The 27406-nt window shown below is 45.8% G+C and overlaps 1 protein-coding gene across 14 annotated transcripts in view; it reads right to left on the bottom strand.

Annotated features, from left to right (window-relative positions):
- The window catches only part of Mphosph9 (M-phase phosphoprotein 9), a 78439-nt gene that overhangs the window by 43188 nt on the left and 7845 nt on the right, over positions 1 to 27406 (bottom strand). For 6 of the 14 annotated variants that reach the window (XR_001784704.1, XR_878687.1, XM_006530361.4 and 3 more), the window contains exons 3-10: positions 26699 to 26852; positions 21936 to 22025; positions 21227 to 21750; positions 18559 to 18685; positions 12807 to 12900; positions 10028 to 10131; positions 4476 to 4933; positions 3409 to 3564 (exon numbers count right to left, since the gene is read on the bottom strand). Coding sequence is in view for 10 of the 14 variants with exons in the window: in XM_006530361.4 (XP_006530424.1) it covers positions 3409 to 3564; positions 4476 to 4933; positions 10028 to 10131; positions 12807 to 12900; positions 18559 to 18685; positions 21227 to 21750; positions 21936 to 22025; positions 26699 to 26852 (1707 nt within the window). In the remaining 4 variants the exon portion in view is untranslated. Of the gene's footprint in view, positions 1 to 3408; positions 3565 to 4475; positions 4934 to 10027; positions 10132 to 12806; positions 12901 to 16669; positions 16774 to 18558; positions 18686 to 21226; positions 21751 to 21935; positions 22026 to 26698; positions 26853 to 27406 lie in introns of those variants that run through there. The other 8 variants (NR_102690.1, XR_003955654.1, XM_006530364.2 and 5 more) reach the window with 7 other exon arrangements.

The following is a 27406-nucleotide window of genomic DNA, read 5'->3' on the forward strand; positions in this document are numbered from 1 at the left end:
CTGCCTGGACATATACGTGTGTGTTACAGTTTCTGGAAGGAATGTAAAGAGCTGGGCTATTTGAAGACAGGGCACAGCGTCCTTTCTGAGCTATTTCTAACTCAATGCTAATGCGCTGCTCTTTTTGTTGAACGTCTACATGTGTGAAGAAACTGGAGGGATCTCAGCTGTCATCTGCAGGATGGCCACCCACCTCCTCTGAGAAAGGGTCTCTCTTTGGCCTGGGGCTCACCAACTAACTACTCTAGGGTGGCTGGCCTGTGATCCCCCAGTGTCCTTTTGTCCCCACCCCTATGGCACAAGAATTACTAGTGCACCACCATGCTCAGCTCTTCTTTACACTGCACAGCCTCACACTTATAACGCAAGCACTTGGCCAATTGAACCATCTCCCCAGCCCTGAAGTGTGAACCCTTTTTCAAGACTGCATTTTTATGCTTTTATTTTTTAGCTAATCCTTTGAGATTTATCTCATGTGCACAGGTATCTTCCTGTGTGGATGTCTGCATACCACAGAGGTACTGCAGTGCCTGGGAGTGCACTGGATCTCCTGAGCCTGAATTACAGACAGCTATCAGCTGCTATGTATGAGAGTGCGGGAAGTTCGACCAGGGTTGTCTGGAAAAGCAGGCAATGCTCTTAACTATTGAGCCATCTAAAGATAAGATTGATTTTATCTTTAATCATGTATATACGTATGTGTGCCACATATGTGTGTGTATAGATATCACTAGGAGCCAGAGGCAGGAGATCCTCAGGAGCTAGAGGTATAGGCAGCTGTGTGCTGCCTCACAGGAGTGCTAGGATCGAACTTAGATCCTTCTGGAAGAGAAATATATGCTCTTAACTGTTGCCCCTAAATTATGATTCTTTTTTTTTTTAAGATTTATTTATGCTGGGGCCTAGCAAACACATAAGTGGATGCTCACAGTCAGCTATTGGATGGATCACAGGGCCCCCAATGGAGGAGCTAGAGAAAGTAACCAAGGAGCTAAAGAGATCTGCAACCCTGTAGGTGCAACATTATGAACTAACCAGTTCCCCGGAGCTCTTGTCTCTAGCTGCATATGTATCAAAAGATGGCCTAGTCGGTCATCACTGGAAAGAGAGGCCCATTGGACACGCAAACTTTATATACTCCAGTACAGGGGAACGCCAGGGCCAAAAAGTGGAAATGGGTGGGTAGGGGAGTGGGGGGGAGGGTATGGGGGACTTTTGGGATAGCATTGGAAATGTAATTGAGGAAAATACGTAATAAAAAAATAATAATAATAATAAAAGATTTATTTATTATTATATCTAAGTACACTGTAGCTGTCTTCAGATGCACCAGAAGAGGGCGTAAGATTTCATTATGGGTGGTTGTGAGCCACCACGTGGTTGCTGGAATTTGAACTCAGGACCTTCAGAAGAGCAGTTGTTACTCTTAACCACTGAGCCATCTCTCCAGCCCTAATTTATGATTCTTATAAAGAAGGATTCTTCTGCAAATTATCAAAGACCAGGCTGATGAGATGGCTCAGCAGATAAGAGCACTGACTGCTCTTCTGAAGGTCCTGAGTTCAAATCCCAGCAACCACATAGTAGCTCACAACCACCTGTAATAAGATCTGACACCCTCTTCTGGTGTGTCTGAAGACAGCAACAGTGTACTTATTTATAATAATAAATAAATATTTGGGCCGGAGTGAGCAGGGACTGAGTGAGCGGGGCTGACCAGAGCAAGCAGAGGTCCTAAAAATTCAATTCCCAACAACCACATGAAAGCTTACAACCATCTATACAGCTACAGTGTCCTCACATATATAAAATAAATAAATAAATCTAAAAAAAAATTATCAAAGACAGTCAACAAGGTCCACAAAACTCAGCTATCATCTGACTTGGTGTTTAATGATTAAACTGTATGAGGAATGGGTTAACAGTGATTGCATGCCAGGTCTATGTTAAACACTTTAAATTCAGCTTCACAATCTTTCTTTTACAATATCTATGTGGTGTGTGTGTGTGTGTGTGTGTGTGTGTGTGTGTGTGTGTGATGGGGGGGAAGGAAGGGAGGATGGAGGGGGAGAGGGAGGGAGGGAGGAGTGGGGTGAGTATAGGTATGCAAAATCCAGAAGAGGGTACCAGATTAAAATGGAGAAAGACAGCCGGGCGTGGTGGCGCACGCCTTTAATCCCAGCACTCGGGAGGCAGAGGCAAGCGGATTTCTGAGTTCGAGGCCAGCCTGGTCTACAAAGTGAGCTCCAGGACAGCCAGGGCTATACAGAGAAACCCTATCTCGAAAAACAAAAAACAAAAAAATGGGGAAAGACAGTGTAGAGGTTCCTCCATCTTTTATTTTAGCTGAGGCTGTTTCCAGGTTTAATTAGAATTCGCCCTCCTTGATAGAAAGTCCCATGGAAAACTATCCAACTCTCTTCTAGGAATCAAAGGTCAGGATGTGCTAGCTAACTTATCTTAGCCTTTATTAAAACTGCTTGCTTGTGCGAATCCTCCTCCAGCTAATACTTATCTTTGCGTCTGTTAAAGCTGCTGCTTCAAACTGCTTACTCTGCAGCGGCCTGGAGGAGCTGCCTGAAGGAGGTCTCTGCCCTTAGAAGCCCATTGTTCTGGACACTCAAGGCCACAGAGAAGTAGGTCCATGAATGCTAGAGTGCTGTCCCAGTCATCCTGAATAAAGACTTTCAACTGACTACACACTGTGTCTGAGTGCTCACCTCTGGTGAGCTCCCCATAACATTATCCCCTGTTAGTCCATTCTCTTTCTCTTTCTTTCCATTCCTCTTCTTCTGCTATAAAGCCAGGTTTCAAGCACAATGCCTCACGACACTAAGCCCAATAGTCTACCAATGAGCTACACGTACACTCTCCGGCCCCAAAGTCCCAAACTTCTTTTGTGTGCATGTCTGTGTGCATGTGTGTGTGTGCGCGTGTACGTGTGCATGGAGTGTACACAGAGGTCAGAGGACAACGTAAAGCCAGTCCTCTCCCTCTACCATGTTGAGTCCCAGGGATCAAGCTCAGGTCACCAGCTTCGTGGGAAGCATGTCCCCTGTTTAGCCATCTCACCGGCCCACTTTCCAGGATTCTTGCTTTTCCAAGGACTCCACAGTATTAACTACCCCACAAGTGATATTACTCTGCATCTGCTAGCTCCACTTGGTTCAGAGATTTACCCCCATAAAAGGCATGGCTTTGTGTTGGTTATAACGGAGAATTAATGAGATTAAGTTCACATCTTTAAAAAGAATCACTCGCATCCTTAGATATGTCCTGGTCTACATGTCTCTGTGTTAAATTTTCAAATGCAAAGTATATACATTTCAAGCGTCTTCCACACAATGACAGGCTCTATGGAAGAAATCTACCCAGGATGGAGAAACATTAGCCCTCTGGGAGTCTCACCTGTCCGCAAGAATTTCATTTTTCTTCTTCCACTCTTCAACGGCAGAAATGTCTTTGGCCTCCAGTTTCTGTTTCAGACTACTTATCTCCGACTCATAATAAGCACGAAGGTCGGCCACGTGTCGGGCATGCTTCTCCTTGAGGTTCTGCCTGATCCTGTCAGTAAGAAGGAAAGATGCTCTCAGGACCGTGCATCCTTTAGCCCTCGTGAGTCAAGCCATGGGCTTCAGAGTCAACTTGAGAGAAATCACCTAGGAGACACAGAGGTGTGTCTGTCAGGTGTGTCTTCAGAGAGGTTTAACTGACCTGCCCTGAATGTGGGGGCAGGGGAGGAGCACCAATCCATGGGATGGGGTCCCAGACTAAATAAAAAGGACAAAGAGGATAAAGCGCGCTGAGCGCCAACTTTGTCTCTCTGTACTTCCTGATTGCAGGAACCCTGGGAGGGAGCAGCTGTCTCAGGCCCACCACCCAGCCACCAGGCCTTTTCACCATGATGGACAACTGTATCCCCTCCAACTGTGAGCCACGGGAAACCCTTCCTCATTAAGATGTTACAGCCGGGCATCTGGTCACAGTGATGAAAAGAGCATCAGACACACACACCACAGTCATTCTCCTAGCCCGAGTACAGCCTGTTCCTCCATCCACCCCAGGAAACACAGCACATGTGCCATGTGTTCTAGACACAGAAGCACTCTGTTAGCTCCCATTTACTAGATGCCTTTGTCAACACCTTTGTCTTTGATTTTGAAATAGGGTCTATCTGCGTAGCCCTGGCTGGCCTAGAACTCAGTATATAGACCAGGCTGGCCAGGAACTCACAGGGATCCACCTGCCTCTGCCCCCCAAGTACTGGCATTATAGGCATGTGCCACCATACCCAGCCTTTGTCAATATCTTATCTTTCACTTCAACAAAACTGTCAATAGTAAAAAAAAAAGACATTAGTTCTATTTCTTTCATTAAGATTTTTATATTGCTGTGGTCCAATAGAAATCACTTTCATCATTCACTCAGACATCACAAGTCTAGTAACATTATAAGCCAGTTGCTGATATACATACTTAGACAACATCACAGGATCTTCCAGGGAAGCCAATGAAATGCATTCTGGGACACTGTTGGCTGTACCTGGAAGCTGGGACTGACTGACTGAGGCCACTGTGACAGTGTTCTCTTCGTCTACAGTTTTGACTGAGATATCGTTGCTAGTGATGGTGTAGCGTGAAGGGATGGTGGAGCTGGTCCTACTTTCCCTTTGGAATGCATGGTTTTTCCAAGTGTCCACAGGTGATGCTCTCGTGGTTGAAGGATACTTGGAGAACCCAGACACCTGGGAAGGATTATGACTTGCTTGTGAAGACGAGTCAGTGTCAGAGTGACGAGACAGGCTTGGTTCCAGAACGGAGTCTGGGGAAAAGGATATTCTGTCGTCAAGAGCATGCAGAAAGCCATGGGCTTGGATCCCTGCGACATGCTCCTTTGGCTTCATGCGTATGGCTCCTGGATCAAGAGTCAGGACCTAGAAGGAAGATTAACAAGCATCAAGTTGTGGCCTCGGTGCTCAGGCTGTCAGGAAAGTGGGGTTCAGCTCTCTAGGTCAGCTAAGGCTAAAGGACAGAAAAGCATCCTAGGACCTCTCAGTAAATGAATGAGGATGGAAGCAGAGGTGAGGTCCTCTCTCAAGACGCTGCTTGTTTTCTTGTTGTTCTCTAGAATAGGACAGTGACAGTCGCTTCGTCCCATGACTAGCATTAAACTTAAAGACATATAAAACTTAAAAACAAACAAAACAGTTTTTGTTAAACTTGAAACAAAAGCTAAGGTGGGGGCTGTGGTGACAGCTCATTGGTTAGCACAATGACTGCTCTTCCAAAGGTTCTGAGTTCAATTTCCAAAGACCGCATGATGGCTGATCGCCACCTATACTGAGATCTGGTGCCCTCTTCTGGCTTGCAAGCATACCTGCAGGCAGAACACTGTATCCATAATAAAATCATTTTTTCTTTTTTCTTCCTTCCTTTCTTTCTTTCTTCCTTTTTTTTTTTTTTTTTTTTTTTTTGGGTTTTCGAGACAGGGTTTCTCTGTGTAGCCCTGGCTGTCCTGGAACTCACTCTGTAGACCAGGCTGGCCTTGAACGTCTGCCTCTGCCTCCCAAGTGCTGGGCTTAAAGGCATGCACCACCACTGCCTGGCTAATAATAAATCTGTTAAGGAAGAAAGGAAGGAAGGAAGGAAGGAAGGAAGGAAGGAAGGAAGGAAGGAAGGAAGGAAGGAAGGAAGGAAGGAAGCTAGCTAGCTAGGGTGGTTGTGGTTCATGCCTTTAATCCCAGCACTCAGGAGGCCAAAGCTGGCAGATCTCTTGAGTTCGAAACCAGCCCAATCTACAGAGTAATTTTCAGAACAGGCAGGGCTAAACAGAGAAACTCTGTCTTGAGAAAACCAAAAGGAAACAAAATCATTTAATCAACAATGAAAAAAATCCACTATCAAGATCAGCACCTTAAAAAAGACTGTGAAAGATTTTAACCAGACTGAACAACTAACCTGTCAGATTAACACTGTCAGCTTTGAAGACCTTTCTTGTTATGTTTCCTCCAGAATAGAAATTTGCTTCTCCTAATAGTAAAGACTAAGGGGATACTGGAACCCAGTCGGCAGTTCACAAATACCACCCTCGTGACCTGGGTCTGCACTGTCCCTCAAAGACTCAGATAACAAGAGCTGGTTCCCAGCTGATGATGTCATCAGGAAACACTGGATCCCTGAGGAGGTGGGGCCTAGCAGAAGGAAGCAGGTCACTAGGAGCCTATCCTTGAAGGCTGGAGATAGCTTAGGGGTTAAGCGCACTGGCTGCTCTTGTAGAGCCCTATTATGTGTGTGTGTGTGTGGGGGGGGGGGGGTTGCTTTTTTTTTTTTTTTTAACTATGTGTATGGGTGTTTTGCCTACATTCTTGGTGCCCGTATAGAGGCCACCTGGAACATCAGGTCACCTGGAAATGGAGTTAGACACAGTTGTAACCTGACATACAGGTGCTGGGAACTGTACTTGTGTCCTCAGGAAGAACAGCCAGCACTCTGAGCTATCTCTCCAGCCCAAACGACCCTATTTTTTAAAATACCAAATTTTAGCTGAGCACTAACTATAACCCCAGAACAGGAAAAGCAGGGACAGGAAGATCAGGGTTCAAAGGTCATACTCAGCTACACACTGAGTGGCAGGACATAGTAGGCTATATGAGACCCTGTCACAACAATAAGCAAAACAGGCTGGCAAGATAGTTCAGTAGGCAAACGCATTTGTCACTTTTGCAGAGGGCCTGGGTTAGTTTCCAGCACTCACAGAGCAGCTGACGACACCCATAACTCCACTTCCAGACACCTTTTCCTGGCCTACATAGGCTCCAGGACTCACCCACATGGCACAAATATAGGTGCAGTCTCTGTCTGTCTCTGTCTCTCTGTGTCTGTCTGTCTCTCTCTCTCTCTCACACACACACACACAGACACACACACATTTAGGAAATCTTTACAATTTGTATAATATTTACATACCTATGTGTACATGTGTGTCCACTCACATGTGCCAGGACAACTTGAGGAGTTGGCTCTCTCCTTCTACCATATAATGGGACCCAGAAACTGAACTCAGGTCGTCAGGCTTGGTGGCAAGTGCCTTTACTCACTGAGCCACCTTCCCAGCCCCCGAATGTTTTAACCTTATGCCCCACTAAAGCCCACAAAGGCACCAGGGGTCTCTTGTTAAGGGAATGGGTGTGGGGTGGTTCTGATGCTTTGATCCAAATCTGGATGTGATCAATCAATAGACATGCTAGTGGCCAATGGCTGGGTGGAAAAGATGGGACTTCCAGGTTCCTGCAGGCAGGCTAGGAGATGCAGGAGGAGAAAAGGGAATTTGCCATGCTTTGGAGGGAGAGAGAGCCACCAGCCATGTGAGATCTTGGGCCTGGAGTAGCAGGTGGGAAATAAGAAACACAACTAAGCTGAGGGCAGATTTGGGGTGCTGAGCAAGGAGTAAAGGGCAGGGCACGCTGGCCACGGGAGGCTTAGAAGAGCCCAGGCACTGAGCCCTAAGGCAGGGTAAAAATGAGCAGATGTGAGCCGGGCGTGGTGGTGCATGCCTTTAATCCCAGTACTTGGGAGGCAGAGGCAGGTGGATTTCTGAGTTCGAGGCCAGCCTGGTCTACAGAGTGAGTTCCAGGACAGCCAGGGCCATACAGAGAAACCCTGTCTGTCTCGAAAAACCAAAAAAAAAAAAAAAAAAAAAAAGAGCAGATGTGTATGTGTGTCTTTCATCTATGGATCCGAGGGAACCAAGGCGGTGGCTGGTAGCCCAGTCCACCCGGAGATTAAAGCAGGGTAGTAGAAACTACATGCTACTTACAGGTTTGTTGCCTAAGTTGGTCTCACACTATTCGACCTATATGATCTTCCTACTGTGTGGCCTGCCAAGCAACTAGCTAGTACCATAGGCACACACTAACACACCTAACTGACCAGAAGTCAGTATTTGTGTGTGCATTCATGCTTGTGTGTGTATGCAGATAGCAGAGGCAATCTCCGGTATCATTCCTTATGCATCTTTTTTCATTTGAGACAGGGTCTCTCGTTCTACAGTTCTGCCAAACGGGCAGGACTATATCTGGTCATCAAGTTCCCAGGGACCCACCTGTCTCTACCACCTATCATCACACATGGGACATGGGTTGCTTTTGGATTTGGTTTGCTTTAATTCCCACTTTCATGACTGTATGAGGGTCTTTATTTTCTTTTTGGCTGTGTTTCCTTATTGTGTTCTGAGGGCTCTGTTTTGTGGCTGTGGGGATCAGTATGCAAAGGCTCTAAAATGAGCTGCACCCCAAATGCTGCTGCCTATTTAACCCTTTCCTGTCCCAGACTGTTCTCCTCAGTACTTGATAAGAGCCTACAAGTGAGGCCGGGGAGGACAGTACACACTTGTGATCCCAAACTCTGGCAGGTAAGCAAGGGCAATGGGACCAAGAGTTCATGGTCACTCTCAGCTACACAGTGAGCTGAAGGTCAGGTGGGGACACATGGGACCTTGTCTTAAAAAAAGCAAAAGAAACAAAATATATTTCTTTTTTTTTTTTTTTTTTTTTTGGTTTTTCAAGACAGGGTTTCTCAGCCAAAATATATTTCTTAAAGAAAATATTGTAAATTAAATGCTTCAAATTATGTTACAAGTGCATCTAATGGGAATTTTAAAAGGACAGAAGTCACCATCAGATCTAGGAGAGAGGGAAAACAAGGAAGGAAACTGCCAATAACCTAACACAGAGAAAGAAGAGAAAGAGAAAGAGAGAGAGAGAGAGAGAGAGAGAGAGAAACAACCAGTAGACACAGAAGCATTTAACTTCTAAAACATTAGCTCAATTATGTCCTCTTAACCACAGAATTTTTTCATGCTATAACGGTCCCCAACCACAAAATTACTTCATTGCTACTTCATAACTGTAATGTTTCTACTGTTATGACTCATAATTTAAATATCTGCGTGTTAGGCAATCTCTGTGAAAGGATCATTAAAGCTCCAAAAAGATTGAGGAAAAAAAAAAACCAAGCCAGGCGTGGTGGCACACGCCTTTAATCCCAGCACTCGGGAGGCAGAGGCAGGTGGATTTCTGAGTTCGAGGCCAGCCTGGTCTACAAAGTAAGCTCCAGGACAGCCAGGACTATACAGAGAAACCCTGTCGAAAAACCAAAAAAAAAAAAAAAAAAAACATTAGTTCAGTATTTTTACTTCATTGGTTGGTTTTGTATAAGTGTCTGTGTGCGCTCTGTGTGTGTGTTCACATGCAAGTGCATGTTCACATGAAGGCCACAGGACAACCTCTTGCTCCATACCCCTTTGTATTTGAGACGTTCTCTAAAACAGACCGGCCTGGAACTTGCCGAGTAGTCTAGACTGACTGACTGCCTGCCTGCTGCAGCTCCTCAGAGCTGAGAAGAGAAGCATGGCCCCCGCTGATGCCCTCTATACAGACTCTGGAGAGTAAGCCTGGGTAATATGACTGCAAGACAAGCGCTGCTCTGACTGAGTTCTCCTCAGCCTGTATTTTTGTGTCTGTTTTGTTTTCTTGAGATAGGGTCTTCTTATGTAGCCCAAGCTAGTCTCCAACTCACAGTGATCCACCTGCCTCAACACACTTAGTGCCAAGATTGAGGAAATGATGGTACCTCCACACCTAGCTGACTTCTATTTTGAAGTAACCTTATTCTGATCATATAGGAGATGAGCTGAGGTATAATTTGAAAGGGAGCCTGAAGAGAGGCCCATTGTTGTGCAAACTTTATATGCCACAGTGCAGGTGAACGCCAGGGCCAAGAAGTGGGAGTGGGGGCATAGCGGAGTCGGGGGGGGGGGGGGGGGGAACTTTTGGGATAGCATTGGAAATGTAAATGAGGAAAATACCTAATAAGAAAATTAAAAAAAAAAAAAGAAAGGCAGCCTGACTCTCAAACCTAAGCTTCCACCAGCATTTCAGAAGCTGAAACAATGCAGTCTATGGTGGTGAAGTTATCTATAATCATGACACACAGATACCCATGCATGCATGGGGTTCTTGCATTATTACCTGGCTCAGGGGCCTCTCTGCTGGGGATGGTGCAAACGTCTTCTCCAAAGTTTCAGGCAAAGAGTGATACATGTCCTTCTCCTCCAGTTTCCAGTAAGTCAGCCCTGACATGCACACACAGGGAACAGAGAGGAGTGAGGAAGGGTCCTAGACAGACAGTTCAGTCACGGGTCAGTGAGGGACTCAGTAGATTAAAGAGTGTCTTAGTCAGGGTTTCTATTCCTGCACAAACATGATGACCAAGAAGCAAGTTGGGGAGGAAAGGGTTTATTTGGCTTACACTTCCACCCTGCTGTTCATCACCAAAGGAAGTCAGGACTGGAACTCAAGCAGGTCAGAAAGCAGGAGCTGATGCAGAGGCCATGGAGGGATGTTCTTTACTGGCTTGCCTCACATGGCTTGCTCAGCCTGCTCTCTTATAGAACCCAAGACTACCAGCCCAGGGATGGTCCCACCCACAAGGGGCCTTTCCCCCTTGATCACTAATTGAGAAAATGCCTTACAGTTGGATCTCATGGAGGCATTTCCTCAACTGAAGCTCCTTTCTCTGTGGTAACTCCAGCTGTGTCAAGTTGACACAAAACTAGCCAGTACAAAAGAGTCTGCCACCAAGCCTGACGATCTGAGTCCTATTCCTGAACTCACATGATGGAAGGAGAGAACTGACTCCCACAAGTTTTCTTCTGACCTCCACACACACTATGTTACGCCTTTGTTATCATTCCTCCCAAGTAAATAAATAAATAAATAAATAAATAAATAAATGTGGTGAAACCTTGTGTCAAAACTATAAGCAACCAAAAAGAATTAGTAATAACTAAATATGTATTTTGAAGAGGATCTTACTTATAAATACAGATTTCCATAGAATCGACATAGAGAGTTCAAATTCTCTACTCGATATGGGTATAGTGACAAACACCTATAATCCTAGCACTTAGAATGCAGAGGCATGAGGGTCACCGTAAGTCTGAAGAGAGCTTGGTCTACATAGTGAGTTCTAGGCCGGCTAGGACTACATAGTGAGGCTCACTCAAGAGAAAAGAAAAAAAATGCAGGCAGATCCTAATAACCACCACCCTAGGCTGACCTCTAGCTTCAACAAGCATGTGCAAACATGCATGATCTACATGTATTTGTACACACTCGAGCTCACACACACACACATACACACGCACACACACACACACACACGTAGGGCCAGGGCCTTGAGTTCCTGCACTAGAATTACACAAGGCAGGCATCCTGGCACACCGCTATAATCCCAGCACATGGAGAGGAAGCCACAGAGGAGCAGGAGCTCAAGTCACTGTCAGTTAAATAGCAACTAGCTTAACCTGGACTACATGAAGCCATTCATTTGCTTGTTTGCTTGCTTGTTTGTGTGGGGTTCTTTTCAAAGCAGGGTTTCTCTATGTACCCCCAGCTATCCTGGAACTTGCTCTGTAGACCAGGCTAGTCTCCAACTAAGAGATCTACCTGCTTCTGCCTCTCGAGTGCTGGGATCAAAGGTGTGTGCCACCATGTCCACTGGGCTGCAGATTTGGTTGTTAAGGTAACTATCTAGCATCACCTGGTCCCTCCTAGAGCTGCATCTCTGTCCCAGTCACTGACTTTGTTATTTCAGGGAGGCTGCAGGGGGAGCAACTATTTGCAGACAGGCAAGGCCTGTTTTGCTGAGAGGGTAACAGCTAGGAGAGTCTCCCATTGGAGAGAAGGTCGCTAAGGCGAAGTCTTCAAATGAGTGCCTGCAGAAGTGAACAGGCTCTCAGCACGAGGAGGAGGCAATCAGCTCTATCCTGCGGGGCCCTGTGGGACTCCGTAAAGATCCTGGCTGCTAGTTTAAGGAAATGGGAACCGTGGCAGAGCTTGGAGTAGAGGAGCCCCAAGTCCAGAAGGAGCACTCTGGCTACCAGGCTGCCCACAGACTAAAAGGTGAAGGTGGAATGGCAGCAGGGAGGCAGGTCAGAAGGTGGAAGACAGTGAGCGAGCACCATGGGAGCGGGAGCAGTGGGGATGGGAAGGTGGCTGAACCCACCGTTTCCGTTAAAGCAGCTAATTCAAACAGCTAAGTGCATGTGCCATATGGGAAACAGCGCTAAGACTGGGCAGTCAGCACAAAACAGTCAGCAGAATGACAGAACAGCTGACCATGGCTTGCAGAGAACTCGCTGAACCCTTGTAGGGTAATGGAGAGAGGCTGCGAAGGTTTCGGCAGCTCTCTGGAAGTGTTACGGATGCACTGCTTCAACCTGTCCTCATAGAACTTGGAACAAATCCACAGCAAACAGGCGACAGGCAAATATTGCTTCTAGAGAAGCCAGACACTGCACATACTTCTAATCACACAGTGGGAAATGCAAGTTGAGCTGGGGGTAAAATAAACTCTGTAAAGATCTAGGCGCTCATAGAGATGGCTCAGTGGTTAAGAGCACTTGCTGTTCTTCCAGAGGACCCAGGTTCAATTCCCAGCACCCACATGGTGGCTCACAACAGTAAGTCCAGTTCCAGAGGATCCAGTACCCTCTTCTGGCCTCCTAGGTTACCAGGCAGATATGGTGCACAGTTACATGTGTGAGCAAAACACTCATATACATAAATTAAAAGGAAAGTTAATTTTTTTTCTTTTAAATTTAAGTTCAGGCCATGTGCTGGCACAGGGAAGGCAGACACAGGAAAATCTCTGAGTTTGAGGCCAAACTGGTCTCCAGAATAAGTTCCAAGCCAGCCAGAACTACAATAGTGAGACCTGTCTCCTAAAATAATTGAAGTTCCATACCTGTTCCTGAATCAGACAACCAAGAACTTGGGCTTTCGGCTGGCTTATTGATGTAAAAGGCACAAGGACGTGCAGCATCGGCAGCAAGGTCAAACTGAAAGAAACGAAAGAGGACGATTGGTGGACGGCTACACGCATCGGGTACTCATTGCTGAGCCGGGCGTTAATCCAGGTAGAGGCTGCAACCCGGGTGTGAGGAGAGGCTCCATGGCTGCAAAAGTGCAATGCAGGGGACCGGCATCCCTGCATCATCTCTCTAAGGCTTTCTTGTTTGTTTTGGTCACTGTGGAGCTAGAGGGTACTTAGAAGGAGAGAGAAAGCTGAGGGCGGGTGTTATATATGAGTTAAGAACCAAAATGTATTTACAGTTTGCTATCAATTTCCAGCAGGAATTTGATAAATCTGCAATTAGTTAGTCAGTTAAAAAAAATGAATTAGTAATCTGTTTATGTCATCACAACTTGAATAAATCACATGACTCAAAACCACAAATCAGTAACATTAACTGCAAATAATGAATGACTTTTGGGCTCTCTGTAGACAGCATTAATCCCACGGTCTTGGGCACACTAGGTAGCATGTTCCACCTAGCCCTCCTTCTTTTGTTCCTTTGAGACAGGGCCTTGCTATGTAGCCCAGGATGACCTAAACCCCATCACCTTCCTGCTCCCTGGATAACAGATTGCTCTGTGTGTGTGTTGGTGCTGGAGATCAAACCCAGATGGGCTAGGCTAGAAAAGCTTTCTACCCTAAGCTACATTCCCTAGCCCTTGGTTTGGGGTTTTGATTTGTTGTTGTTGTTGTTGTTTTGTTTTGTTTTTCGAGACAGGGTTTCTCTGTGTAGCCCTGGCTGTCCTAGAACTCACTCTGTAGACCAGGCTGGCCTTGAACTCAGAAATCCGCCTGCCTCTGCCTCCCAAGTGCTAGGATTAAAGGCGTGGGCCACCACCGCCCAGCTTGATTTTTTCTTTTAATCATCATCATTATGTGTATGGGTGTTCTGCCTACATGTATGCCTGTGTACCACTTATATACTTGGTACCCAGGACACCAGAAGATGGTGTCAGATCACCTGGATTTGAGATACAAATGGTCGTGAGCCATCATATGGGTGTTGAGAATGGAACCCGGATCCTCTGGAAGATGCTTTTAACCATAACATCATCGCCCCAGCCCCCAGCCCTTCACTTTTTGATACAGTCTTGATACATAGCCCAGGCTGGTCCAGAGTGAACTCTGCAGTCCAAGCTGGCTTTGTATTGCGGATCACCCTGCTCTCTATTCACTAAAAGCTAGGATCTCAAATGTATACCAGCAGGCTCTCAGCTTCTTGCTTCTCATATACAAATCCCAGCAAAGGCTAAAAGCGCTTATTATCCATGCTGACTGAAAAACAAACTCAGGTGTTGAAGAGGCGCAGTGGGTGAGGGGTTAAGAGCATAGGTACTTCTTTTGCACAGGATCCTGGTTCAGCGAGCAGCCCTCACTGACTCACACCAGAGGGCTCACAACCACCTGTAACTCCTCCAGCTTCAGGGATCCAACGCCATCTTCTGACCTCTGTAGGGGCCTTCAGGTACAGGCACGCACACACATGTGCACGAATAGAAAAAAAAAAAAAACAACAAAGTCTTTTTAAAGAAACAAAACCTGTGAGTCATTACTCCTTACTCTATTTTCCGGGGATGGGGATAGAACACTGGAACGTTTGCTGCCAAAAGACCTCTGCCAAATTTCATGCTCACCACTACAGAGAAAAAGGAAACTGTCTCAAACAGAGATGTATGACAGGGACATTTTCTTTTTCTTTTTCTTTTTTTTTTTTTTGGGGGGGGGGTTGTTTTCCAAGACAGGGTTTCTCTGTGTCAGCCCTGGCTGTCCTAGAACTTGCTCTATAGACCAGGCTGGCTTCAAACTCACAGAGACCCATGTGCCTGTGCCTGCCTGAGTGCTGGGATTAAAGGCATGCGCGACCACCACCGGCTCTCCTTGACTTCCCTGCTCCAGAAGGACTTTATTAGCGCTTTATCAGAAGGAACAAGCTACTCGCAAGTCTGCCGCAAGGGAACCGCGCCACCTCCTTCTATGAAGGCACAAATTCCTAAGTCATCATCTGTCTCTTAGAACTCCTGACTCTTCCAACTGGGGAAGGGACTATGAGGAACTAAGTCAAATACTTCCAAGTGAAATAGTTAGCTCTCACCCTGCTGCTGAGATTCGAGCCTCGGGACGGGAGTATACACACTGTGCACTAGAATACTGCCTTACACAATGCTGGCTGTGAAAGGCTATCCACCGAAGAAAAGACCACTTGAAAGTCAAAGCCCGCTTCAACAAAGCCTTCTAAACCTAGGTCCTCTTAGGCAAAGCTGTTGCCCTGGGCCCAGCTCAAGGACCTACTGATGAGCGCTGTCTAAAGACCGGAGTCCTTCAGCCCATGGAATGGAAACAAAGGGCCAAAGAAATAAAGAACAACTTGGCCCTGGAAACCGCTTGTGCCACCCAATACACAAAGTCATGATCGACTTCAAAGCAGCTATTTCCAAGAATAAACCAGCGCTGTGCAAAAGGAAAAGCCCATCAGGGGACAATTCTGATAAGCAGTCCCTTCTGTGGAATGAAACTGAAGACACTAGGAACAGAGAGAAAAGCTCGGGAAAGACTTTCCTGCTTCTGTGAACCCAGAATTCCACAACGAGGAAACACAATGGTCGCGCCATTCCTCTATCACCTGCCAATACCACCTCAAAATCCCTTAAAAGTTCAGTGACACATTAGAAATTTGATTTCCCCAAATGGTTTGATGCTAAATGTATCATTCACGAGGAAGAATTAGCCTTGCCTTGGTGGGGGTGGGGGTGTCAGCCCCTCTTTCGGCTGCCCTGCTGGGCATAAACAGCAGTGGAGGGTGGCAGCTGCTGGCCTGATTCACAGCTGCCCTGATGAGAGCAGCCAGGCAAAGGCTGCTGCTCCAGACGCGCCACCCCACCAATCCACCCAGGGACCTCTTAGAGGCCCTCACACCCCAATGTCCACAAATATAATGCCTCTCTGCAGGCAGCCCCACCCCAACTAGCAGTCAGAATGCCTAGCGGAAGCAGCCGGTCTGAGAACACTTTTTTTTTTTTTTTGGTTTTTTGAGACAGGGTTTCTCTGTGTAGCCCTGGCTGTCCTGGAACTCACTTTGTAGACCAGGCTGGCCTCGAACTCAGAAATCCACCTGCCTCTACCTCCCAAGAGCTGGAAGGCGTGCGCCACCACCGCCCGGCTCTGAGAACACTTTTAAAGCACAGATGACTCCAACTAGCAGCGAAGTTTGGGAACCACGAGGCAACATCAACTACAGCCTGAGTCACAACCACAGTTGTCGCCAAGAACCCGCTGACTCCACCAGGAGTAAAACCACCAACCAGAAGCAGAAAAGTCTCGGGGTAAAGGTGTGGCAGTAGACAGACACTCAGCATGTACCTACACAGAAAACGGGGGGTAGGCATGGTACAGGGCTTACATACCCATGGAACCCTAGAACTCAGAAGGCAGAGGCAGCTTGATCTACGTAGGGAGACCCTGTCTCTGGAGTGGGGGGTGAGGGGTAAGACAGCATTTAAGTATTAAGTTTTATAAAACAGAAGAAACTATTATATAGGAAGGAGAACATGTTCCCTTCATGCCAAACAACTACAAAGAAAATAGCAATTTTCTGCCCCAATCCACAATTAGTTTCAGACTATTGTCCCAAAAATGACAGCCCACTATTGATGGCAAAAGAGTTGAGAATAAGAGACCCACCCCCAGAGCGTGATGAGCCTTTCCAGACTGCAACTGCAGAAAGCTCATCCCGGGACTTAACACACAGTACCCACCACAGGCTTCTCGGGCTTCAGAAGTCTTCAGCTCCTTCCTCTTCAACACCAACTGGGGTCCCATAAGGAGGAAGCTCACTTCTGTAATCTCCCTATCTGAGACACTGAGGCAGGAGGATTAGCGTGAGTTCAAGGTCACCTGGACTACAGGGTGAGAGTCTATCTCAAAAAGGGGGTAGAGGGGGTGGAAGGACACTCCTAAGAGCGAAAGAAGCAGTTTCTTTAAAGTCTGAGGGAAGCTGGGCATGGTGGTGAATCCCTTTAAGCCCAGCACTCAAAAGCAGAGGCAGGTGGATCACTGTGATTTCAAAGCCTACCTGGTATACCTAGTAAAAGTTCCAGCCAGCCAGGGATATAGAGAGGGACCCTGCCCCCACCCAAAAAAAAACCCTCAAAAATTTAAAAGGCTGGGGGAAAGAACAGGGAGAAGGCTGGGTGTGGAGGGGGTACATGTGCTCGCTGGTGGGGGATACAGGCACACACTGGCTGCCTGACAGTCTGAGTTTAATCTCCTGAGCCTGACTCTCATACACTGTCCACGGACCTCCACATGCGGGCTTAACATGCACACCCACATCAGAATGAAAAGCAGGGAAATAGATAAACACAAACAAAGTTAAAAGCTTGGAAACTTTTACAACCTTCTAATTCAGATTCTTTTCCTAGGATAATGGACATGCCCAGCTTATACAAAGACCTGATTTTAGACCCTCCAAGTATGACCCTAAGAAGTGTGCTGCCCTATGACAGTGGAGGCCATGGCAGGAACACACACATACTGGAACTTTCTGTCCATGGCCCTTTAATGAACAGAGTTGCCGTGTTAGCAAGAGCTCCACACAGAATGTAAACATTTACCCCTGCACAGCATGGTGACATTCTACCGCAATCCCTGCTAGTCAGGGGGCTAAGAGACAAGAGGTGGAGGTAGCCAGGGCGATATAGCAAACTTAGCCCCAAGGAAAAAACTTAAATCTATTATCTACAAACTTAGACATCAAATTATAAAATCATAATTATCCAAATTTTCATAATTTTAAGACAATTTTAAGATAATGTTGGCACACACAGTACTACTTGTTGCAACATAATAGTATATACTACCTGAAGGTATATGTTGTTGTGCTGTGACGCTGGGGAAGAGACCCAGGGGCTCAGGTGCACATGTCAGACAAATACTCAACCCCCGAGCTATGCTATCAGTCAAAGTGCTTTGATTTTTAGTGATCACTCTTTCTTTGATCACTTAATGTAAACATTTAACACAGAGAATAAACACTCTACAAATCTCTTAAATGTATGCATACGTGTGTTTTCCTTCATGTATGCCTATGCGTGTGGGTGCGGTCCCCTCAGAGGCCAGACTAGGGCATCAGATCCCTGCAACTGCAGTACAGACTGCCGTACTTGTCACTGGGTGCTGAGAATTGAACTCAGGCCCTCTGGAAGAGAAGCCCCCCCCATCTTACCCATCTCTCTTCATTTTTGTACAATTCTGTCCTGCATCAGCTCTCATGTCCAGCCTACTAAAGAGGCTGGATTTACAGCAAATGACAGTCAATCCTGAGACAAAAGAGAAGCTCAAGAAAGAACAGTTGCTCAGCAGCTAATAGCACCACCTATTCTTGAGGAGGACTGGGGCCTGGTTCCCAGCACCCATATGGCAGCTTACAACCAGGGTAACTTCACAGGGTCCGATGCCCTCTTCTGGCCTCCAGCAGCACTGCATGCATACGGTACACATACATGCACGCAAGCAAATGCTCATACGCTCAAAATCAAGGAAGTCCTTTTTAAGAAAATGTAAATAAACAAACGAGCAAAAACACAGCAATGTCAGTGTAACCAACAGGAGCCGAGGCATGCCAGAAGAGCCCCCTGTCACCTACTGTGTCAGCTGGAGGCTTCCAGTTCAGCTCGCTCCCTGGCTTAGGTCCTGAGCAGTCATCCTCTGTATGTGCCTGCTTTGACTGGTTCTGCTTCAGCCTCTGTGCCCAGGATGTTACAGACTTACCACTTAAAAAGAGAAAAAAATAAAATTATTTCCTTCAAAGGCCACCCTTTATCTCGAGAGGTCAGCATATACTACCTAGTGTTTCAGAGGGCAGGGCTTTGTCTTAGTGCTAGTAAAAGGGGGTGATGTGGTGATGCACTTCGTGTAGCACCAGCACTCAGCAGATCTCTGCAGGCTTGAGGCCAGACTGGTCTATGCAGCACGTTGTGGGACAGCCAAGGCTATATAGAGACCCTGACTCAAAGCAACGAAACAAAAATGATGTTTTATTGGTTTTCCTAAATATCTTTAAAAAAAAAAAAGATTTATTTTTCAGCAACCACATGGTGGCTCACAACCACCCATAATGAGATCTGACACCCTCTTCTGGTGCATTTGAAGACAGCTACAGTATACTTATGTACAATAATAAATTTTTTTTTAAATCTTAAAAAAAAAATAAAGATATATTTTTATTGGAGCTGGAGAGACAGCTCAGCAGTTAAGAGCACTGCCTGCTCTTCCAAAGGACCTGGGTTCAATTCCCAGCGCTTACATGGTGGCTCACAACCATCTGTAATGGGATCTGATGCCCTCTCTGGTGTGTCTGAAGACAGCGACAGTGTACTCACATACATAAAATAAATAAATAAATCTTTAAAAAAAAGAAAAAAGTGAAAGACTTTTATATATGAACATTTTGCCTACACATATGTCTGTGTACCACATGTATGTCTAGTGCCTATAGAGGCTAGAAGAGAACAGCAGTACCTTACACTTGGAATCCGAGGCCATTGGCAGCCACTGTGTGGGTTCTGGGAACTGAACTCAGGTCCTCTGTAATGGCAGCGAGCTCTCTCAAACCCTCTCTCCAGCTGCAAATTTCTTTTCCTTAACTTTTTATTTATTCACTCATCTATGTATCTCTTCTTTATTCTGTGTGCACACATGATGTCTGTGTGTCACAGTGTACACACAGAGGTCAGAGGACAACTCTGTAGAGTCAGTTCTCTCCTTCAGGACAGAACTCTGGTCACGGCAGCCTGCATGGCAAGCAAGCTCCGTTATCCAGGGACATCCCACTGGCCCTGAGTCTCCGAACTTTCCTTTTCTCTGTTTTCAGTTGTTGTTTTGTTTTGTGACAGGGTCTCTCTGTTAGATAGCCATGGTTGTCCTGTACCCTGCTATATAAACCAGGCTGGCCTTGAATTCACAGAGATCCACCTGCCTCTATTGGGGTTAAAGGCATGCACTACCACGCCCAGCTTCTATAACACATTTCAGATGTGCCAAACTGAAAACATAGGGTAAACAACAAAATTTCACAAAATTTGTTGTTTTTTGACTTGGGGGTATTTGGTTTTTTGTTTTTGTTTTTGAGATGGTCCTGGCTGTCCTGGAACTCACAATCTAGACCAGGCTGACCTCCAGCTCATAGAGACCCGCCTGCCTCTGCCTTCCAAATCCTGGGATTAAATGCAAACACCACCATCCGCAGCCTGAGATAAGAGGTTTGTTTTTTTTTTTTTTTTCTTTTTTTGAGACAGGGTTTTTCTGTGTAGCTCTGGCTGTCCTGTACTTACACTGTGGAACTCCTAGAGACCCGCCTGCCTCTGCTTCTCCAGTGCTGGGATTAAAAGCGTGCACCATCATATCCAGCTGTTAAGAGTCATTTTTAAAGGTTGATTTGTATCTTTATGTGTACGGGTATTTTGCCTGGATGATATATGACATATATATGTATCACATGTATACAGTGCACAAAGAGACCAAGAGAAAGTGTTGGGTCAACTGGAACGGTGATTATACTTGTTAGCTGCCATGTAGATGCCGGGAACGTCTTTTAAAAATGCACCTGGAGGGCTGGTTTGATGGCTCAGTGGGTAAGAGCACCCAACTGCTCTTCCGCAGGTCCGGAGTTCAAATCCCAGCAACCATATGGTGGCTGACAACCATCTGTAACAAGATCTGACGCCCTCTCCTGGAGTGTCTGAAGACAGCTACAGTGTACTTACATATAATAAATAAATCTTTTAAAAAAAAATGCACCTGGAGTCCTATGAAGGCTCCACAGATGCCCCAGTGTAGGGGTATCAAGGGCGGGGAGGCAGGAGTAGGTGGGTGGGTGGAGGAACACCCTCATAGAAGCAAGGGGAGGGGGGATAAAATAGGGGGTTTCCAAGAGGGAATAACACTTGAGATGTAAATAAATTTAAATAAATGAATGAATGAATGAATGAATAAATAAATAAATAAATAGAATACATAGAATACATAGAATACATAGAATACAGCTAGAGCTCTTTAATGCTGAGCCCTCTTTCTAGCCCTGCACTGAACAGTCTTAAAGCACTGCACATGGGAAGAGTCAGGAGTCATTAGTACACAGCGCTTGTTTATTTTAGTTCTCCGCATGTAACATGTAAGAGTCAGATTTTAATGGTAAACCTGATTTGTATCCAAATACATCTCACTCCACTGTAGACCAAATAAAAAGAACATTATTTATTACACTTTCAATGCCACCAATAAATGAGTAAAACTGAGCAGAGAAATCCACTTACCTATTTGCTTTCCCACTGTACACTTCAGAGATCTTGTTTTCACCAAGAAAATTTCGGTCAAATTCCCCAGGAAAAGTGGAGCCGTCTTCCTTTAGAGAGGCACAAAGCTCTTCAGGGGTCTGTGTGAAGAAGTTTATGGCTGCTGCACCCCCTGCAGGGCCATGTGCCTGCACCACAGAGGCTGGGTGCTGCCCCTGGGAAGCTGCCCCCGGCTCCAAGGGCTCGGTGGGCTCCTTAGCCTTGTGGGTGTTCATGTCCAGGATGCAGAAGGTGCCGTAGCCACTGCTCACTGAGCTGCTGTCCACATGGCAGTCTGGGTAGGATGTGGATGATGCTGGCTGTGTCTCGGGTTCCTTGGACGCTGGGGAACTGACAACAGACTCATTTCTCTCACTGTTCTCAGAAAAGAAGCCCATTTGGGTTTCTGCAGACACCTGCTCACTCACAGAGCTGCTGCTGCACGAAGGCCGGGAAGCATGGCTGAGCTGCAGTTTCACTAACTTCCGGATCTCCTCCTGTATTCGCTGAGAACAAAGAGGGTAAAGAAAAGTAAATTACACATTGTATTTTCAATGTTAAGAAAAGGCCATGCCTCAAAATACACTACTACTCTAAGTGTGATATCTTCATAAGCAAAATTAATACACTGTTTTGACGGCAAATCTCACAGATAAAGGCATCCCACAGTCGGTCGGTCAGGGCGACTCACCCGGATCTGCCTATGGAACTGCTCCTGCTGGGCGACAATCTGCTCCTGGCAGTGCTGCTCAACCACACTGAAGAGCTGCAACCACCTGGCCTGAGAAATTGTAAAGAATCTTCACTGACCGTAATTCAACCTAAGACGTCGCAAGAAAACCCCTCGAGTGAGAAGCGCTCTGTAGCCCAGGCTGGCCTGAAGCCCACTACACAACCCAGGCTGGGCTCAAACTCAAAGTAATCCTCCTTCCTTACTTAGCCCCCTCCCCCAATTCTGGGATTACAGGTACCAAGCCTAGCAAAAAACACTTTTTTTAAAATACAAAATTTATAGGCCAATTTATATATTTAGTGTAATACTATTAAAAGTAGGGATTAAAGAATCTTTGTAGATGTAACCTGCCATCTGGGTAAATCTGCCTTATTTTTCAAACGGGACTTTAAGTTGTCTTCTGTTGTTGCCTGGTACTGTGGAGGCCAGAAGATCCCCTAGAACTGGAGTTTCAGCTAATGAGCTGCCACGTAGGTGCTATGAATGGGCCACTGGTCCTCTGGAAAGTAGCCTGTGCTCTTAGCCAACGAACCACCTCTCCAGCTCTGTTCTTATATACTTTTTATAATTTATTATGCACACATGCACGCACTCAAATGTGCCAAGCACAAGGGAATATGCCAAGGTAAATATGTGGGAGTCAGAGGTCATCTTGTGGAAGGTGGTTCTTTCCTTTCAATGCAGTGCCCAGGGGGTGAACTCAGGTCATCAGGCCTGGAGGCAAGCATCCTTACCTGCTGAGCCATCTCATCAGCCCTTCTATTTCTGACTAATAATGGACTAGATTGTACCAGGTACAACAGTACATACCTATAGTTCCAGGACTCAGCAGGTTGAGACAGGAGGATGTTGAAACTGGCCTGGACTATACATGGAGACAAAGACCTGATAGCTGCACTTTATGTATGCATATATATATATGTACACATGTGTGTGTATGCACTCATGATGTATGTATATGTATGGAAACCAGACAGAGGTGAACCTCAAGTGTCATTCCTCAGGAGCTACCCACCTTGTTTTGTTTTGGGTTTTTTGTTTGCTTTTTCAAGACAGGGTTTCTCTGTGTAGCCCTGGCTATTCTGGAACTCACTCTGTAGACCAGGCTGGCCTCAAACTCCTAGAGATCTGCCTGCCTCTGCCTTCTGAGTGCTGGAGTTAAAGGCCACCACCACCAGCAGTCAGCAGCCTATCTGATTTTTGAGACAGGATCTCTTACTGGGACCTGAGATTTGCCAATCATGCAAAGCTGACTAGCCCAGGAGTCCTGTGGGCGCCAGGGATCAAAGTGAGCTTCTCGTGCCTCCAATTCCCTTCAGTTCCACATCCTCTCGTCTCAGAGAAGCTCATGGCTGCCTTCAGTACGGAAATGGACGCAGAAGGATCTCACATCCCAAAATAGAAACATAGGCAAACACTTCCACGTTCACTAAAGTGTTCCAAATCCCTCAGAGCTCCAAGTGCAAAGAACGGAAGACTGATTCTCTGGAGCCCAGTGGACTGGGCCTCTGCTTCCTTTCCGAGCCCACATGTAGATCTCCATCCCTCCTGACTACTAAGAGCAGGAAGCACTTCCCTAGAAGGGCACACAGGAAGAATCCCCTCCTACATCTGGTACCTGCTGAGCATATAGACAATAGACGTGCAGTATTGATGAGGAGCCACGCCCGAGTGTACGGCTGGCTTGCCACCCACCAGCCTCTTCTTATCTCTGGGCAAGCAGAACTGCCTTCCACTTCCCAGCTTTGGAAGCGCCCTGCCCTCTACCTGGACTGCTCCACCCCAGCTCCTCACATGACTACCGTCCTCACAATTGCAAACCATCTTCTCCCACCATCTCAAGCATCTCTCTCTTTCTTGCCCTGTGTCCTTTTTATATCAGAAAAAAATGTCACTTGTGCAGCTTGGCGCATATTGCTCCAAACAAACTTCAGTCTGTTTCAGAAACGGACCCAGTTACTAGCTCAGAAAATGACGTCAATCTGTATCTCAGTCATGGGCATCAATACCAGAGTCCTTACAGTGAGTATAGTATACAGACTGTAGAAATGCCAGAGAACTTCACAGACTTACAAGGTACACGGATGTGACACTTACGTATTGTAATACTCATTTCTGTAAGCAGCTAAGCAACTTCCATTTCCTTTAAATCACATTTAGGCAGGGGTGTGTGTATGTGCACCAAGCACATCAGCAAGCGTGCATTGCTGCAGACTGACATTAGGCCACGGTGAATAATAAACTAGCATCCTACTACCCATACTTTTTTGGTTTTTGGGTTTTTTTTTTTTTTTTTGAAACAAGGTCTCACTGGGTAGCCCTGGCTTTCCTGGAACTTGCTATGTGATCCAGGCCAGTCTTGAACTCATAGAAATCTGCCTGCCTCTGCCTCTCAATTAAAGGGACTAAAAGTGTGCACTACCACCTATGCTAAGTTTAGTACAGATAGGTTATTTTATCTGTTGAATTTCACTTCAGTAGGAACTGCTTTTACTTTAAAAGCAACAGAAAGAAGTCTCCAGGTCTAATAAGTTTCCATGTTACAAGCAGTCTCTAGTACACTACCCAGCAAAGAGACAATAAGTTGTAAACACTTAGTATTTTCATCCTATAACTGTTATTATTGTATATGTAATCCAAGTGGTAAAATGCTAAAAAGATCTAGCTAAAGCCAACAATGGAAACTGTCGGTCTGCCTGCTCAGAATAAGGAAGGTTTTGTTTCTAGCGAAGTAGATTAGTGTCTTTTGAGTGGCAAGAATAAACCAACCTTACTATTCCAAAAGGGAGGTGAGAACCAGAGACTCCAGAGGGAAACCACCAGACTCAGGCTTGCTAAACGCCTGACCTTCTGTTCCTATAGCACTACTCTATGCAGTTCTTCACTGAGTAGCTAAACTCTTACTGATCAGGTGGGTGTTTAGTAAACACAGCAAAAATGTTACATCACTGAAGAGACATGTGCAGAAACAGGCTCACAAAACTCTAGCCAGGCCTCCACCCTCCTCAGACTTTCCCCACTCTGCCTGAAGGAGGCTGAGGCTGCAAATGAGAGCTCAGGGTCAGGTTATGAGCCCAGAATCAACAGGCTACAGGAGATCGTCTGCAAAGATCGTTTTCTTAAATCAATACATGAGACTCACAAATACCATCTGTCTCTGACTTCAGGTGTTGATTCAAAGTCTTAAAGTAATAATTTCTAGTCAAACACAAGCGCCAGAAACAAGCCATGCCGTGCTAGTCGCTCTTGTTCTTATTTCTGTGTTTCACAAGCTAATGAATGGAACTTGCTTTTCCAGATGCTGAATTAGAACCCCGGGCCTCCTGTATGCTAAGCATGCCCCACGCCACTGAGCTACCTCCCCAAACCAGGCCATCTTGTGTCTTAACAGCATCATAGCACAAGGGCATCTTAGAGGTCTTCCCCATTAGCTCAGTGGTTGTTGGGTGGATAAACAAAACGTGTGTGAGAAAACCAAAAAGCTGCCAATTACAGAAGCTCAAATCTGAAATCTCAGCACTTGGGAGGCTAAGTGCCATGAACTGAAGAAGGTCAGGCTGGGCTCCAGAAGGAGTCCCAGCATTCTGAGACCATTCAGGGTCCCAGGGTGAGACCTGCTTCAAACCACCACCACCCCTTCCCCTACAAAAACAATCTGAAGAGCTCATTCTTTTAGTATATAGCAACAGTCCATTTTAAATGCATAATCCTTATAGAGATTACATTTGGGGTATGGCTGCTACTGAATTCTCAAACCAGGAGATCATTATTTCCATTTTATAGTTTAAAAACACAAGTTTTGGTTCTATAAAGTACAATTAATAGAAACCAAACCATCTACTGCTTAGAGTTTGATAATCATGTTTGCATTTCTATAAAGCATTTCAACCTTTAACTTAAGTCTTTAAAAGCAGGAAAAAAAAATAGAGGCCTGGCCTGGTAGCTCACATTTTCAGTCCCAGCACTTGGGAGACACAGTCAAGAGAATCTCTGAGAGATCTCTATGGGTTCGAGGCCAGCCCGGTATATGCACAGGGAGCTGAGCTCCAGGCCAGCCAGAGCTACATAATGAGACCCTGTGTCAAAAAAAAAAAAAAAAAAAAAAAAAAGAGAAAAGGCCATACAAAGACTAATATTCTCCAAATCTTGTGAATATCCTCTTAGATGTCAATCTATTAAGTTCGTTTCTGTTTGTTTTTCCTCTTGCTCCCCTCCTTCTTGATCTTTGCAGGACTAAGGAGGGCACATCACCACCAGCTTCCACACCAAACTTCAACTGTGTGATGTTCATATAAACTAAATTTCCATCACCATTTAACCAAAGAAATCGCTGCCATGAAAAGCAGACAGCTCAACACAGCATGCTGCAGAATGTATTTATAATCAGAGTGTTCAAAATATTTGAAGCCAAGTAGACTAAGGACAACTGTAGGAGTTACTCAGAAGACTAACTCAAAACAATTGTAACAATCCAAGGGGGCTGGGAACAAAGGCTGCCGTTCACAGGGACTATTCCAGGCTGTCTATTGAGGCCACCACCTTCCATGTTTTCTTTTTCTTGTTCCTTCAGTATCGGTGCCTGGTTAACATGCTTAGTCATTTGACTTTAGCCATAAGGTTAAGTATCATGGTTTTCTAGACATAGATTTCTAACAGTTCAGTAGAGTCCCATGGAAACAGAAATCTTTTCAAGACCCCCAAAATAAAGCAAAATGAGATACCTCGCAACTCTTCCAAAGTTCTGAGTCAGTCCGGCCACTGTTCTGTAGGTCTTGTCTTAAAGCAGTGAGGACTTCCACTGTCCCTTGAATGACAGGTGGCCCGGTCTTCCCTGAGAAAGAGGACACCCCATTTGTACTAAGGTGGGGACTACTTCTGTTGAAACATAAACAATTCAGATGGTTTTCCTCATTGGACTGAAGCGTTGAGTAAGTCAGCAGTTCAAGACTGAGCAGAGCAGAACACAACCACTGCTACCTAATCGTCCACTAGAATGGCACCTCCTTTAAAAATCTGACCACAGAGGCCGGGCAGCACAGGATGACTGGACAAGCTCACTTCTTTACGAGCGCCACAGGAAGCCCTTCTCCAGCACTGAGGGAATGCCCCAAAGCCCAGTGGAATCCACAGGGAAACGTCCTAGCTTCTCTGAATTATTCCAGAGGAGCGTCTGGCCCACTTTAAACAGCCCTTCATTGTGTACTAAGGATTCTCTCTCCACTGCCCAGAACAGTCAAGTCTTAGTAACCAGACCCTGATTTGGTGTGATAAGCTTATCGCTGGACTACCTTTGAATGAAAGTTCTGCTGAGCCAATTAGCAGCCAATATTCAGGGTTTATGGAGCCTGTGTGGTGTGTAATAGAACACTAATTCTTTCCAGATGAGTTCTTTTCCAAATGTGGGTTGATTGTAGATTTGTTTATACACA

Source organism: Mus musculus, chromosome 5 (assembly GCF_000001635.26).
Source record: "Mus musculus strain C57BL/6J chromosome 5, GRCm38.p6 C57BL/6J".
Lineage (NCBI taxonomy): Eukaryota > Metazoa > Chordata > Mammalia > Rodentia > Muridae > Mus > Mus musculus.